The sequence below is a fragment of the Zalophus californianus genome, chromosome 15, assembly GCF_009762305.2.
Source record: "Zalophus californianus isolate mZalCal1 chromosome 15, mZalCal1.pri.v2, whole genome shotgun sequence".
Taxonomy (NCBI): Eukaryota; Metazoa; Chordata; class Mammalia; order Carnivora; family Otariidae; genus Zalophus; species Zalophus californianus.
The window spans coordinates 77,747,281-77,763,555 of record NC_045609.1 but is presented as its reverse complement, the minus strand read 5'-3'; the positions used below and the strand labels follow the sequence as shown (position 1 = coordinate 77,763,555).

Here is a 16,275-nt window from a genome sequence, read left to right as displayed (position 1 = left end):
CTTCCCATCCATACATACATATCCCAAAAGATGTCTAGTACAGGGGACATGTGATCATTTGAATTTCTATTTTTGGAACACAGCTACCATCTTGAATGATCTCTGGACCCATATTTAGAAGACTGTGTTAAGAGTCAATGGTTTGATATAAAGATAAAAGGAGCCCACACAAAATGTGTCTATCGAACAATTCCTTTTTAATTCAAGTCTATTCCATCACCAAGGGCTAAGAACAAGACATCTATTATAAAATTCTTTTCCCAATTGATGGACCCAAGAGCCTTGTACCCACAAGAAGTCATTACATAAGATGGGAAGAGGTGGGGTGAGGAACAGAGGACATTTCCTAATGATAAAAGAGTCAAAATACCAAGAATACACAACAATCATAAATGTGTATGTGCCTATAAACAGATCTCTAAAATATATGAAGCAAAACCCAGTGAAACTAAAAGGAGAAACAGATGACTCGACAGTCCTAGTTGAAGACCATCATACCCTACTCTTAGTAATTGACAGAACACGGAGACAAAGAGAATAAAAGCAAGGATCAAAAATTTTTGAACGACACCATGGTAACTTAATGGACACATATAGAATGACACAACCAACAAGTGCATAAATACATTTTCAGGTGTGCATGGAAAGTCCATTGAGATAAAATATTCAGTAGGGAATAAAACAAATCCCAATAAATTTCAAAATACTCGACATACTTGTTTTCTGTTCACAATAAAATGAAGTTAAAGATTCAAAACATTAAAATAGCTAGAAAAGCCATTTGGAAAGTGAAAAGCTCACTTCTAAATAAGAAGGTCTAAGACAGAGTCCAAGATCAAAGAAGAAATGACAAGGGTAGTTAGAAAATATTTTGAAGAGCAATAAAAAATACAATACACCAAATTTTGTGGGGTACTGCTAACACAGGGCTTAAGGGAAATCTATAGCCGTAAATGCTTAAGTTAGAAAGGAAAAGTCTTAAACAATGACGATTTAAATTTCCAACTTAGGAAACTAGAAAATTATGAGCAAATAAACACAAATTAAAAATAAGGAAATAATACAAATAAGAGCCAAAAATCAATGAGGCAAAAAAGAGACAAAAATAGAGAAAATAAACAAACACAAAAGTTGTTTTTTGGAAGGATTGGTAAAATTGATAAACCCCAAGTACAATTACTCAAGAAAAAAGTAGAGAAAATACAAATTACTAGAACAGAAATGGAAGAGGGCCGTCAGCACTGCTCCTACAGACATCAAAAAAGTCAAGGGCAGAATATTATAAACAACTTTATCCTAATACATCCGACAACCTAGATGAAAGGTACAAATTCCTTAAAAATATGATCAAAACTGACATAAGGTAATTCCACTTCTAGTATGGCAATGTGAGGAGCCATGTGGACCCACTCCTAAGCAAAACGGGAAAATTATTTAAAAAAAATTTTTTTTCTAAGTCTCTGGATGGTCCCAAGAACATACAAAAAATAAACATTTATTCAAGAAAATGCACTAAAACTCCGTAAGAATGATGAGAATCTGTGGCATTTGAACCCGACCCATTCCCTCCTTCCTCACTTGAAGCCTAGTATGATGGAAAACTCCGCTCCAGGAGGGAACAGCCCAGAACACAGGGCCCCCTCCTCCTCTTCCCTCAGCAATAAAAAGAAATTACTGATACTCATGACAACATGAAGAACTTCAAGATTATATAAAATTATATTGAGCAATATAAAATTATATTGAGCACAAGCTGCCAAACACGAAAAGGACATACTGTATGATTCCAATTATATGAAGTTTATTTTTTTTTTAAGACTTATTTATTTATTTGTCAGAGAAAAAGAGAGAGACAGAGAGACGGAGCACAAGCAGGAGGAGCGGCAGGTAAAGGGAGAAGCAGGCTCAGGGAGCCCAAGGTGGGGCTTGATCCCAGGACCCTGGGATCGTGACCCGAGCCGAAGGCAGACGCTTAACCGACTGAGCCACCCAGGCGCCCCTGAAATTTAAAAACTACAACAAAAACACAAAACCTGAACCGTGGCTATCCCTGAGGGAATGAGGATTGACTGAAAAGGGACAAAAACAAACCTTCTGGGTTTATGGAAATATCCTATACTGAGACAGGAATAGGGGTTATGAGTCGAGTTTCTGAGGGAGAGTATTTTGAATTAATTGAACGGTGCCCATTTCTCAACATATCCTATTTAGTCAGACCGGGAATTTGGAGAGTGGACAAATTTAACATGTGACTGATCGACTACTACCACATATTTACCTAACTCACCAAGACAAGGCTTTCTCAGCCTGGACACCACTGACATTTGGGGCAAGCTAAGTCTGTGTCGTGGGGCCGTCCTGTGTGCGCAGGATGCTTAGAAGCGCTGGTGGTCTCTGTGTACTTGATGCTCTTGGTCCACCCCCTGACTTGTGACAAACCCGGCTTTCTTCAGACATCGCTAAATGTCCCCCGGTGGGCAAAACTGTCCAGCTGAGAACTACCACCCCAAACCATGCATCCTCAACCAGGACAGCACTGCTCCCCACCAAGCGGATGAAAACTGACTCTTGGGAAGATGAACAAGTCTTAGGGATTATCATTGCTGGTGGCCCTCAGAAAAGGGCAACGGTACCTACACAGATAGACAGTATATTGGTGGCATTAAACTTTCACAGTAGAATGGAGCAATTAGGGGAGGAAATGTCTAAAACAAGGAGGAAGAGTGATAATGGAAGAGAGATTAAGAAACACCCTCCTACGAAGAGGTCTAGGATTCTACTGACAGCAATCATTCCCTCCCTGCATTTGGCATCCCCAGAGAAAGGCTTTTCACTGCGCCGGGGAGTCTTCCTTTGCCTGAGAAAGATGTGGCAAACAAGCACAGTTGCTTCCCAAGAACCTTCGAAATTGCCTTCGGAGCCTGAGATGTAGGAGGGTACAAATGTAGGGGAAAAGCCATGAGAGGCTCTTGCCGGATCTGACGCTGTCCCTCGACATGCTGGTGAGACTGAAAACTTTCCTTTAAGTTCTAACAGAAACCACACAAGTTGAGCTGACCTCTGACAAATGACCACCGGTTGGTCCTGGCCAGACCAATGACCTCAGCACCCATGCCATTTTATAGCATTTTTAAAAGAAGAAGGTGGCATTTTTCAAGTTTCTCATCTACCAAAACCCACCCAGCAAAACCTCTGGATAGCAATTTCAATTAACTCAATAATGTAAAAGAAATGAATCTTACAATTTCCTGTTTTCCTTTTCCTGTTACTTTATGCAAAAGCTTGCCTAACACTAGAAGAACCAGCTGGTTTATAATATTGAATATTCACGCTTCACGGAGTCACACCTGGCCGTTAGCATACATGGTTATCCTGTGATCATTTCTCAATCCGCACTTAAAAAGCATTTAGATTTTTTCAGTAAAAGCAAACTCCCAGGCATTCAGCCTACAAACACACTTTAGTGGGCACACTCCGCTCTCAAGGACTCTGTCATCAGAGTAACGCTGAGGCGGATCGAGAACCTTCTGATGTGCGGCATCTCTGCAACTAAAGTATTAGAGCATTTCGGTGGTGTTTCTGATTTTAAAATGATAGAAGAAGGAAAAAAGTGTGACAGCTAATTTTACATGTCATCGTGGATAGGCCCTGGTGCCCAGCTGTTCTGTCAACATCAGTCTAGATATTGCTGGGAAGGTATTTTGAGAGGTGATGAACGTTTCCAATCAGTTGACTTTAAGGAGCTCACTCGCCCTCCCCAGTGAGGCTGGGCCTCGCCCAATCAGTTGAAGGCTTTAAGAGCAAAGACAGAGGTTTCCCAAATAAAATTCTACCTCAAGACTGCAACATGGAAATCCTGCCTGACTTGCCAGCCTGCTGGCTGGCTCTGCCCATTTCAAATTCAAGACTACAGCACTGCCTGTTACCTGAGCTTCCAGCCTGTGGGCTGACCCTACACATCTCCAACTTGCCAGCCCCACAACCATGCAAACCAATTCCTTAAAATAACTGCTCCCTCTTCCTTCTTCCCTCTGCCCCCCCTACACTCACTCTCACTCTCTCTCTCTCTCTCTCTCTCTCTCTGCTGGTTCTGATTCTCTGGAGAACCATGACTGATGCAAACAGGAACATACATTCTATCTTAAATGGAGCTAGAAGCACCTCAAGTCCACACCACAACGTATGCCAACAAAAGCAGGTGGCAGAGAGGATACCTCCCACAGCCAGGAAAGGCGAGCCTATAGCCTGCAGATGGTGGTGCTCATGAGAAGTCCCTTATTCACCACCAAGGGCCTGCAAAGCTCTGGGTACTGCAGGAGGCAAGAGGAAGATGGGGGATGGAAACAAGGAACAGGTGGGGAGTCCTTATTATGAGCAGTTAAACTCTCCGCCCTATCCTACAAACCAGGAAAGGAACTGCCAACTCCCTGACTCCTGAAGAAGATAGAAGGTTTAACGATTTGAGGCTCTGCACTTAGGAAAAGCAGGCAAGTAGGGAACAGGGCTGAGCAACCAGACTGAGAACTGAGGGTGAAGGGTCAGTCTGCAAGGTGACCTGTAAGAACCCCAGCCCCTCAGCCTGGCTTCCGGAATGCCAGGCTCAGGTACACCTCGCAACAGCCTGGGGAGTCTCCTCTGGGGAAAGGAAGAGCCTCAAAGTAAAGGCCAGGTGCTAACACTCGGGGTCAACCAGTGAAAACCCAGCTCGCTCCCCATTCATCCTTCAGTGAAGCTTAATTAATGAGCTCTGCCCAATTACCTTCAGTGCTTCCAGCTTAAATAAGAATCCCAGGAAGGCACAAAACTGTGAAACTTCAGATGGCCAGAGATGGAGAGAAGATTCTAAGAGGTTCCAGAGAGAGAAAGAAAAATAAAACCAAGGAAAGGAATGCTACAAGGCTTCTCTCAAACACACTATAAACGAGAATCCTGCACCGAAATGATTTTTCTACCTAGAATTCTGCATCCAGCTAAAGAATTGAAAACAGACACTTCAAACATTAAGTATCTCAAAACATTGTAGCTCATACACCCTCTCCTGGGAAATGACAGGAGAAAGTGCTTTTCCTCCCAAAGCTTTTCCTGTCCCCTGCTTGGAATTCCTAGTCCCCAGGTTCCAGACCACCGTGGTAATGCACCTGGTATTCACCCTTGCCCTAAAGAGGACTTGCCCACGTCTGACCATCCTGTACCCTCCCGGAGTACCAACCCCGTACCTACAAAACAGTAAGGCCTCAAGAAGAATCTGTTAGATCATCATCAGCCAGATACACCTTTTAAATCTTGTCTGCCATTTAAAGAGTGTATCCCACAAGTATTGATTATCCTATAAATGCGCCCTTTTTAAAATATAATGGAGTTGTTTAAAAATGAAACATCTGCGTGTACAATTAAAGTGTACTGGTCTTGCTTTAGTAATGCTTTTTTTTCAGACTTAAAATGCTTCAGAGCAGTTTGGTTCACAGCAAAATTTTTTTTTTTAAAGATTATTTATTTGACAAAGAGAGACACAGCGAGAGAGGGAACACAAGCAGGGGGAGTGGGAGAGGGAGAAGCAGGCTTCCCACGGAGCAGGGAGCCCGATGCGGGGCTCGATCCCAGGACCCCGGGATCATGCCCTGAGCCGAAGGCAGATGCTTAACAACTGAGCCACCCAGGCACCCCTGGTTCACAGCAAAATTAAGAAGGTACAAATATTGTTAAAATGTCTATGCTACCCAAAGCAATCTGCACGTCAGTGCAATCCCTATCAAATACCATCAGTATTTTTCACAGGGCAGGAACAAACAATCCTAAAATTTGTATGGAACCAGAAAAGACCCTGAATAGCTAAAGGAATATTGAAAAAGGAAACCAAACCTGGAGGCATCACAATTCTGGACTTCAAGCTCTATTACCATACTGTCTATCATCAAGACAGTATGGTAATGGCACAAAAACAGACACATAGATCAGTGGAACAGAACAGAGAACCCAGAAATGGCCCCTCAACTCTATGGTCAACTGATCTTCGACAAATCAGGAAAGAATATCCAATGGAAAAAAGACAGCCTCTTCAACAAATGGTGTTGGGAAAATTGGACAGCCACATGCAGAAGAATGAAACTGGACCATTCCTTTACACCATACACAAAAATAAACTCAAAATGGATGAAAGACCTAAATATGAGACAGGAATCCATCAAAATCCTAGAGGAGAACACAGGCAGCAACCTCTGTGACCTCAGCCACAGCATCTTCTTGCTAGACACGTCTCCAAAGGCAAGGAAAACAAAAGCAAAAATGAACTATTGGGACTTCATCAGGATAAAAGCTTTTGCACAGCAGATGAAACAGTCAACAAAACTAAAAGGCAACCTATGGAATGGGAGAAGATATTTGCAAATGTCTTACCAGATAAAGGGCTAGTATCCAAAATCTATAAAGAACTCATCAAACTCAACACCCAAAAAAACCCAAAAAATCCAGTCAAGAAATGGGCAGACGACATGAACAAACATTTCTCCAAAGAAGACACACAAATGGCCAACAGACACATGAAAAGATGCTCAACATCACTTGGCATCAGGGAAATACAAAGCAAAACCACAATGAGATACCACCTCACACCAGCCAGAATGGCTAAAATGAACAAGTCAGGAAACGACAGATGTTGGCGGGGATGTGGAGAAAGGGGAACCCTCTTACACTGTTGGTGGGAATGCAAGCTGGTGCAGCCACTCTGGAAAACAGTATGGAGGTTCCTCAAAAAGTTAAAAATAGAGCTACCCTACAATCCAGCAATTGCACTACTAGGTATTTATCCAAAGGATACAAAAATAGTGATTCGAAGGGGCACCTGCACCCCAATGTTTATAGCAGCAATGTCCACACTAGCCGAATTGTGGCAAGAGCCCAAATGTCCATCGACAGATGAATGGATAAAGAAGATGTGGTATATATACACAATGGAATATTACTCAGCCATCTGAAAGAATGAAATCTTGCCATTTGCAAGGACGTGGATGGAACTAGAGGGTATTAGGCTAAGTGAAATAAGTCAGTCAGAGAAAGACAAATACCATATGATTTCACTCATATGTGGAATTTAAGAAACAAAACAGATAAACATAGTGGAAGGGAAGGAAAAATAAAATAAGATAAAAAACAGAGAGGGAAGTAAACCATAAGAGACTCTTAACCATAGGAAACAAACTGAGGGTTGTTGGAGAGGCGGTGGGTGGGGGGATGGGGTAACTGGGCGATGGGCATTAGAAGGGCACTTAATATAATGAGTACTGGGTGTTATATGCAACTGATGAATCCATACATTCTACCCCTGAAACTAATAATATACTCTATGTTAACTAAATTGAATTTAAATAAAAAATAATAAAGAAAAAAAGAAAGTAGAGACTTCTCATACACCCCCACACATGTGCACAGCCTCCCTCATTATCAACAACCCCCATCATCTGTTGCGACTGATGAACCTACACTGACACATCATCATCTCCCAAAGCCCATAGTGTACTCTTACCGCTGTGTATTCTATGGCTTTTGACAAATATATAATGACATGTATCCACCATTCTGGTATCATACAGAGTAGTTTCACTGCCCTAAAAATCTTCTGTGCTCTGCATATTTATCCCGCCCCCAGCCCCAACCACCATGGTAATGCTTTTCAATACTATTTGTTTGAGCATAAGCAACATGTTTCCAGTTTTGTGGACCATGTCTCCCTTGCACTACACAATTCTGCCATTAGAATGTGAAAGCCTCCACAGACAATACATAAACAAATGGGCATCTCACTGTTCCAACGAAACTTTATTTACAAAAACAAGCAGGCACCGGATTTGGCCCATGGGTTGTTTGCTGATCCATGAACAACAATATCACTTTATGCATCCTCGCCATTTTCACAAGAAAGAAGTTTCTTAATAGCTTGACTTGGCATTAATAATTTGTTTTTTTCTGTTTTTCTCTCTGAAAGCTATCCTCTTTCTGGAATGTGAAACAATATCCAATCAAAAGCCAAGACTGCAATGAGAAACAATTCCCTTTTTGGAATATCCCTGCTTTAAAGCTCTATTGCCTTTCTCTGCTTTAAATCCCAAGTTTCTGGGGGCACCAGGCTCAGTGGGTTAGGCTGCCGACTCTTGGTTTCAGCTCAGATCATGATCTCAGCGTCATGGGATTGAGCCCAGCCTTGTGCTCCATACTCAGCAGGGAGTCTGCTTGTGGATTCTCTCCCTTTCCATCTGCACTTCCCCCCACTAGCATGCATGCATGTGCGCTCTCTCTCTCTCTAAAATAAATGGATAAATAAATATTTAAAATAAAAAAAAATAAATCCCAAATTTCCAAGAGGAAACCACTTGCTCTTTGAAAGTGTGACTCTGTTTTTTCCCACAGGAGAGGCTTGGGCTGCCTTACGGAGCCAGTCCCACAAGATGGCTACTGTGGGACATGCCTTTTGAGGGCTGGATGCCACGTGAGCACTTCAGCAGAGTGCTGTTTGACGGCTTATGGTCAACTAAGCACAAGACCTTTTGTCTCCAAAAGGAACCAATGTTTTTTCTTAGGTTCAAAGAAAATCAACTGTTCTGCAGGATGGTATGGTATGTGGACGTCAACTACCTTCCAGTCACCGATTATCTATAAACAGAGCTGAAGCAAAGCTGTGATTATCTAGCATGAGGAATTCGTCTTAGGAGATCCCGTGGCCCAGAATGCCTGTGTGCACTCCCTCCCGTGCAGCCTACAAAGGGAGAAGGAGCGTGTGTATCACACTGGGGGTCCACTAAGCTCATCCCTCCGAGGTCCAGCACCTCCTCCAAGAGTCATGCCAACCACTTCCTGTTAGCCACAATAAGGAATCCAAAGAACAGCACTGATGGTTTTTCTAAGTGGCTGTGGCAGCTCCTTGTAAGGCAGTCACTGACCTGTCACAACAAAGAAAGAGAACAGATAAAAATGCTATCATCAAAGCCTAGAGGCTGGGTAGGGTCCCGTGTCTGCCAAGTAGTAAAAATCTGTAACTTTTTTTTTTTTTTAAAGATTTTATTTATTTGAGAGAGAGAATGAGAGAGAGAGCGAGCGAGCACATGAGAGGGGGGAGGGGCAGAGGGAGAAGCAGACTCCCTGCTGAGCAGGGAGCCCGATGCGGGACTCGATCCCGGGACTCCAGGATCATGACCTGAGCCGAAGGCAGTCGCTTAACCGACTGAGCCACCCAGGCGCCCCAAAAATCTGTAACTTTTTAAGCAGTGTCTTTTTTTTTTTCTTTTTTAAGTATTTTATTTATTTATTTGTCAGAGCGAGAGAGAGCACAAGCAGGGGAAGTGACAGGCAGAGGGAGAAGCAGGCTTCCCGCCAAGCAGGGAGCCTGATGCAGGACTTGATCCCAGGACCCTGGGATCATGACCTGAGCCAAAGGCAGCTGCTTAACTGGCTGAGCCACCCAGGCGCCCCATATTTTAAGCAGTGTCTTAAGCAAAAGATAGTCATAGCCTCTGTCAAAAAGCTGGTCTGGCACAGATGGGACATCAGCCATGCACTTGACAGGGCAGCTGGTGGGCAGCCCTGTCAGAAAATGCATCTGACAGGGAAGGTGTGCTTCTCAAAGAAACACTTCTGTGGGTCTTGGCCTCTACTCTCTAGGACCGGCAGTCTTCTGGGCTGAGTTACTCACACGACAGCTATTTCCTGTCCAATGTCAAATGCAACACTGGATATGAAATTGTGCTGGCAGGCCTCAGTCAACCACCCAAAAGCCAGGGGGCAGGGTTTCACTTCTTTCTGCTTTGAGCTTTGGAAGCCCCTTCAAGCTTGGCACTGAGTCTTTGGGAGGACAGAACATGCCCTAAACAAGAGAGAACTTGAGGGACCCTACAAGGACAGAGCTGGAGAGCAGATGGGAGCCAACCCCCGGTACATGCTATTTCGGGGACCTCTCAACAGTGTCAGCACAGGAATGCCAGACCATGAAACGGAGCTCAGGAGAGCAGGCATTCCTCCAGCAGGCACCTGCGACTCCTCCTTAAAATGAGACTTCAGAGAGCACAAACACACCCAGAGGGGAGGTGATTCCAAATGCATATCCTGCCTCGAGTGGCCTCGGAGAACCCTGGGCCCTCCACCTTCCTGCAGTGCCTGGCCCCTTGCCATGTGAACCTCAGTGGGCATTCTGACAAAGCACACTCAAGTAAGCATTTTCCCTCAACTCCCTCAAGCCTCTAAAGCCAAAGGCTTTCCGCTCGCTGGTAAGTGTTCGGTCTAAGCCTCTATATCCTTTTCCCAGGGCAGCTGTAACAAATGACCACCAGCCTGGTGAGAACAACGGCAATGTAGTCCCTCGCATTCAGGAACCCAGAAGACTGAAATCAACGTGTGGGCAGGGTCATGCGCCCTTTGAAGGCTCCAGGAGAGGATCCTTCCTTGCCCCTTCCAGCATGTGGTGGCCCCAGGTTCCTTGGCTTGTGGCTGCACCACTCCGATCTCCACCCCTTCTTCACGTGGTTTTCTCACCTGTTCTCTGCATCTCAAATATTCCTATGTCTTTCTCTAACGGGGACATCTGTAAATCCGAGATAATCTCATCTTGAGATCCTTAATTCAATTACATCTGCAAAGACGATTCTCCAAATAAGGTCACGTTCACAGGTTCCGTGGGCTAGGACTCGGACATATCTTTTGGGGGAACATTATTCAACCCCCTATAGTCTCCAACAAACCAGACAAGAATATGAGTTATTTATTTAAATGAACATGGGCTACTTCATTGTATTTCATCACGGTAAGCCCTGAGACGCTATCGAGTTAGAGGCTGGTATGAAGGTCAACTAAGTGTCCTTGAACAAGTTACGGAGTCTGTCTGAGCTTCACTGTCCTTACGTGTAAAATGGGGACAACCTGACCTGGCGAGGCCATCGTACAGATTAACAGTAATTCACATAGAGCACCTGGCACCCCAATATCTTATTGCGAGGGCTCCAGTCTCTAAGGGCTCTGAGCAAAATATTCAACAAACACTGCAGGAAAAGGCATCCAGAGACCTTGATCCAGCCGCTATCAGGGAATGTCTTACATACTTAGAAAAAACAGAAAAGATCAAAGTAACAGGCCTGCCAACGGCTGATAATGTCACACCTGTGAGAAATCAAGGACTTTGGGTCACAAGAACGGCCTCTCCCAAATGGCCGCCTGTGGTTACAGTTTTCCAATGATCCCAGTGTCACCAACCTAAATATACAGTGTCCCACTGCCTCGAGAGTCCCCAGGACACAAGCTGTGTCTTAGTTACCTCTGTGTTCCCAACACCTAGCACTGTGCCTGGCACCTCGGTCATTCAGTAAACATTGACAGAATGAACCGGAATACTCTGGAACCTCAGCTCTGGTTACAGACAATAATATGGACAAGTACTGTGGATTTAAAGCACCATATTAAGTACTTCACATATACATTGAGTGGATTAAATGAGATAATGCCCTACACATGCTGTCATGGCAGTTGTTCCAAATGTCAGCGACCATCATCACTTATTTTAACCCTCACCTCCAACCAGGAATGGAGGCAGCATCGTTCCCACTGTACAGAGCAGGTGCTGAGGCAAGAGCAGGTAAGTCACAGAGCTAAGACCTGGCAGAGCCAGGGTGTGTCACTACAAAGACCTGTGTTCTCTCCACTACACCACCCTGCACCTGATTCATATTATTTAGTCTTGGCTTTGAGGTTGGTCCCAGCCTGCATATCTATAACCAGACTATATACTGAGGCATGTGCGTGTGTGTGTGTGTGTGTGTGTGTGTGTGTGTGTGTGTGTGTGTGTGTGTATGTACGTGCATATATATGCTCTGTACTGGTACACACACACGATACCATCACTGAAGGAATGAACTGGCGAGAACACAGAGCTGAAAAGCAAGGTCCCAGGGAACATGGTAAATTCCCTTGCACTGTTAAGCGCCTGAATCATACTGCCAAAGGGTAAAGTGTCACACGTCACGCTCCGCTGAGCTCAGAGAAGCAACATGTACAATGTCTTGTAAACTCCAGAGCCTCGTCTGCAGGTTTCTTACTTACTGCCGAATTCTTGTTTCTAAGCCTACAGGGAAGAAGAGTGAACTGTGCTCAACATTCATGTCCCAGTACCTTCCTCTCCACTGGAACTCCCAACAAAAGTGGTAAGGAAACATGACCGGGAATTAAAGAGAGTCCCAGCCACCGAACTTACAGGAGGAATGGATGCTGGGGAAGCTTTTGCGGCCCTCAGACACCAGATCTGGGTCCCCCGTGCAGTGCATTTCTGAGTTCATCACTCCATCTGGAAAGCAGCGGTAAAAGAAATCGGGGCGAGGTCTACAAAAGACACCATGGACATTTTCAATATAAAATGCTGCCATCACAGAGGAATCCCCAGCTGACCCCCACCGTTCCCTGCTGCCCCGAGCTCCTTCTCCTGCCATCAATACCGGTGCTGGGTACCACTGGGGACCTGGGGTCCCCAGGTCCTGGGGACCACTCCAGACATGGTGGTCTTGGGGAAAGCTCGGGTTTTGGGGTCAGAAAGCTCTGAGTTGGAACTCCCACTCTGCCATTTATTAATTTTCTAACCTTGGGAAGGTGACACAGCCTCCCCCAGCCTCAGCTTCCACATCTGTAAGAGGGGACATGAATACCCACCCAAAGGGGAGGTCGTGAGGGCTGGATGGGAGGACTGACAGGAGGCACCTAAGCACAGCGCAGGGAGAGTAGAAGTAGTTCCTGCCTCCATCGACAGCTCCCACTCAGAGGCTGCTTCCAGAACCCCAGACTCCAGGCTCCGCATGTCCCTACATCTTGAATTTGGATGGTCAATCGTCCCTCCTCGAACAGCAGGTCTCACCTAACCTCACTGAGAGAGAGGACCCAACAGCTCAGCTCCATGACGCAGAGCGCACGGCCATCCAGGCTGGCCTCCCTGGCCTGGGTCTGGGGAGACAGACCTCACGGGACATGGGGGGAAGCTGGCCCCAGGCTGCGGGCCACGCTGGCACTTATGGAGCCCTTACTGGGTACCTCACATAGTGCCAAGCGCTGCATGTGCATCGGATCATATGATTCTTATGCCAACCCCAGGATTTCCTTCATTTGACAGGTGCAAAAATGAAGGTTTAGAAAGATTACACTCCTGCCCAAGGTCACATCCCACCAATAAGTGGCAAAGGCAAGCCTAAACCCCAGTGACTGGATTCCTGCACCGACACACTTCACCCCGTGTTTTTCTGCCTCCCTCTGGTGAGGATTCTCACACAGAGGGGTGATGGACAATCCCTTCCCATTAATTCAACTAATATTTACTGAAGGCCAGCCATGGGCAAGGCTTTGCTAGTGCTATAAACACAGGGCCCCTTTTCTGCACATACTGGGTCACACTGACACCCTGGTCTTTCCAGCTCTGGGATCTAGGCCCAATAATAATCTGGCAATATCTGTAAGAAATTAATAATCAGTATCAATAATTGATACTGATTGATACCAGAATACAATTGATACCAGAGTACACTTCTGGTGTACTCTCTCCCCTCTACTTGGCTCGTGTTTCTCCAAGTGTGGTTATTCACCTACTGAACCAGAACCTCAGAGCAGACAAGGCCTGGGAACCAGCATTTTATCGGGGCCCCACAGCAACTCTTAACGCAGAAAGCTGAGAGAACACCACCGCGCCACATCATGTGCTGCCCAATTTGTATCCACCTTCTGCCCCCTGGGTGCCTGGCCAGCACGCTCCACCAGGTAGATAATCAGTAAATGCCGAGCTTCTGAGAGGGGAGCTAACCTGTCCAAGGCCAACAGCCAAAGTCAGGCCTCAAATCCAGGTCTTTTGACTGTTCATCTCTATATGGAAACTAGCTCACTTCTGGAGCAGTTGAGGGAGAAGGCAAGATAAATGGAGAACAGAAACTGTGTCCCAGGGGGGCAACAGAAATATGCCATAAGCCAAAGCTCAAATGCCAATCCACAGATGACCGTGAGAGTCTAAGTCACCATTTGTTTCTTTCTGGAACTTACCTTCCCACTATTAACTTAATAGTGTTTGTGCAGACGCCATTCAGAGCAAGAGCCAAGGACACCGCTACAAAACAAAACCAACAGACAGAAAAATAACCAGCGGGCTCCCAAACCACAGTCATCATTATCATCATCCTCGTCACTGTTACATCATCATACTATTCGATTATGACCATAGACATATGAGTCAATAGTTTAAAAGACAGAGGGAAGTCTGAGTGGCTAGAGTAAAATATAATTAAGGCAAGACTTTGCAGAGTGGCTCATAACATCCCAAGCTCCTATGACATGAAATTTTTCTCTCCTCCTTGACTAAAATTTTTAATATTGGAAAGGAACCCATCCATTATGTTTTGGCCTGATATGAACAGATTTAATACCATAGCATATAGAGACTCTTTTACCGGTAGCAAGAAACATAACTTTTTTATTTGTTTCTGGCAACGTTCTCAAACATAATTCTAATCTGAGCAGCTCTTGGAATCCTTCTTCAGAGTAGGACATTCCCACTGGGTGATTATCTCTGTGTTGACCCATCACCTGCTGACAAACTCCATTTGTTATCAAACAAATCACTTTCTGAGAAGGTAAGCAGTCCCAACACCTCCCTGGGTTTTGAGAAGGTTTGCCTGGGGGTGTGCTTTTTGCCACCTGAGGCAGTAGGAACTTCTGGAATACATTATTTACAAATATACAGCATGGGGACTTTCTCTAAGCAGCTTGGAAGGACTTTAGTGGATAAAGTACAGATCATTCAAAGGGTACCTCACAGGTCTCTCCTATGTTTATCAAGACTGCACAAAAGCCGAGTCAATGTGATGGAAGGTCAAATGCCTTGCATAAGCAATAAAAACCTATTGATGCCCGCTCCAACGTTTTGTTGACCGACAAAGCACGTGAGCTACCCTTTCCCTTTGGCAACCATTAACTGTTCAATAGTAGCTGAGATTTATGTAAGAAAATAGCGGTGGAGGGACATTTCCGGGAAGGAGCTGCCTAGAGCAATGCATGGTCATCAAGGGAGACAAATGTGTTCTCTGAGCAGAAAGTAGACCACAATGGCCAACACAGTCACCAAGGGCACTGGCCAGAGACTGATACAAAACCGATCTGCTTTTAACAAGTCATGGGAAGCAGACAGAATGGGAAGGACCAGTTCAAATGAATACCTTTGTCAAAGGGAAACTAATCACCTAAGCTGGAGATGGGCCACAGAGGGCCATATCTGAGTGAGGCAAGAGGACGGATGGGCCCCGGGGGTGGACAGAGCGGAGCAGGAGTCGGAGCATTAACACACCAAGCAGCCAACTGGATGGATAAATTGTGTAGGAATTCAGAGAGATCTTAGGATTCTTCTGATTCCATTCTGCACGCACAGACCCTTCCTTCTAAAATGCTGGCTTCCCTTCTCTCTTGCCAGCTCAGAGCACCACTGAGAGGTCTCCTTTGTAGAGAAGAGGAGAAAATGCCCTGGGCTATCTTCACTGCTGTATTCTCCCCAGAGCCAAGACAATTAACAGGCTGTGAGATCAGCCTTCGGGACTGGGGTACTGCGGTCTTTTCCTGGGAACACAACTGTGTTTTCCCAGCTGGGCCAGCCTCCTTCTGATCCTGGTCCTAGCATGGCCTTAGCACAGAGGCAGTCTCTGCGAACAAGCATCACCAGCAGATCTCCAAATGCCCTTGGGGAACTTCACAGACCGCTACATCAATCCAGAACACCAGACACGACCCCAGCCTCAGCACCGGCTTGGCTTTATTGTAGCCAAGAGCAGGTCTTTGAAAAGTTTCAAGTAGCTGCGCTAGAAAACGTGTGGATGCGATGTAACTGCCAATAGCTGGCAACTTCACTCTCTGATCCAAAAGCCTGAAGGAGACAGAAAACAGTGGGGCTCTGGAGTGACGATATTTAGGGTGAAAGTAAACCGAACTGATTATTTTCCTCTGAATAGTATAGCCCCTAGGGACCACTGTGGGAGCCTCTCACCAACACCAGAGGGTAGGCTGCGCCCAGATCAGAGGCATGAAAGGCTGGCTGAGCAGGAAATGAATGGCCCCAATCAGGAATGCTTGTTGATTAACAATAACCCAGCGGGTCTGTTTCGTAAGAGCTGTGTTTACAACATCCCAGAGCACTGCGGCTTTCAGAGAATGGACAAAATGACAAACCAGACTGTATCCAACAAAGAAATTCAAAGTAATGTGTCCTGTGAGTTAGCCCACAAGTGGCCTCTA

The 16,275-nt window shown here is 45.3% G+C and overlaps 1 protein-coding gene across 8 annotated transcripts in view; it reads right to left on the bottom strand.

Moving 5' to 3' along the window:
• The window catches only part of PLPP4 (phospholipid phosphatase 4), a 158,383-nt gene that overhangs the window by 47,391 nt on the left and 94,717 nt on the right, over window positions 1-16,275 (bottom strand). For 6 of the 8 annotated variants that reach the window (XM_027596266.2, XM_027596264.2, XM_027596265.2 and 3 more), the window contains 2 exons: window positions 14,041-14,104; window positions 12,224-12,348 (listed from right to left, as the gene is read on the bottom strand). The exons of the other annotated variants lie outside the window; for them this stretch is intronic. In XM_027596266.2, coding sequence (XP_027452067.1) covers window positions 12,224-12,348; window positions 14,041-14,104 — 189 coding nt within the window. The remainder of the gene's footprint in view (window positions 1-12,223; window positions 12,349-14,040; window positions 14,105-16,275) is intronic. 8 annotated transcript variants of the gene reach the window in all.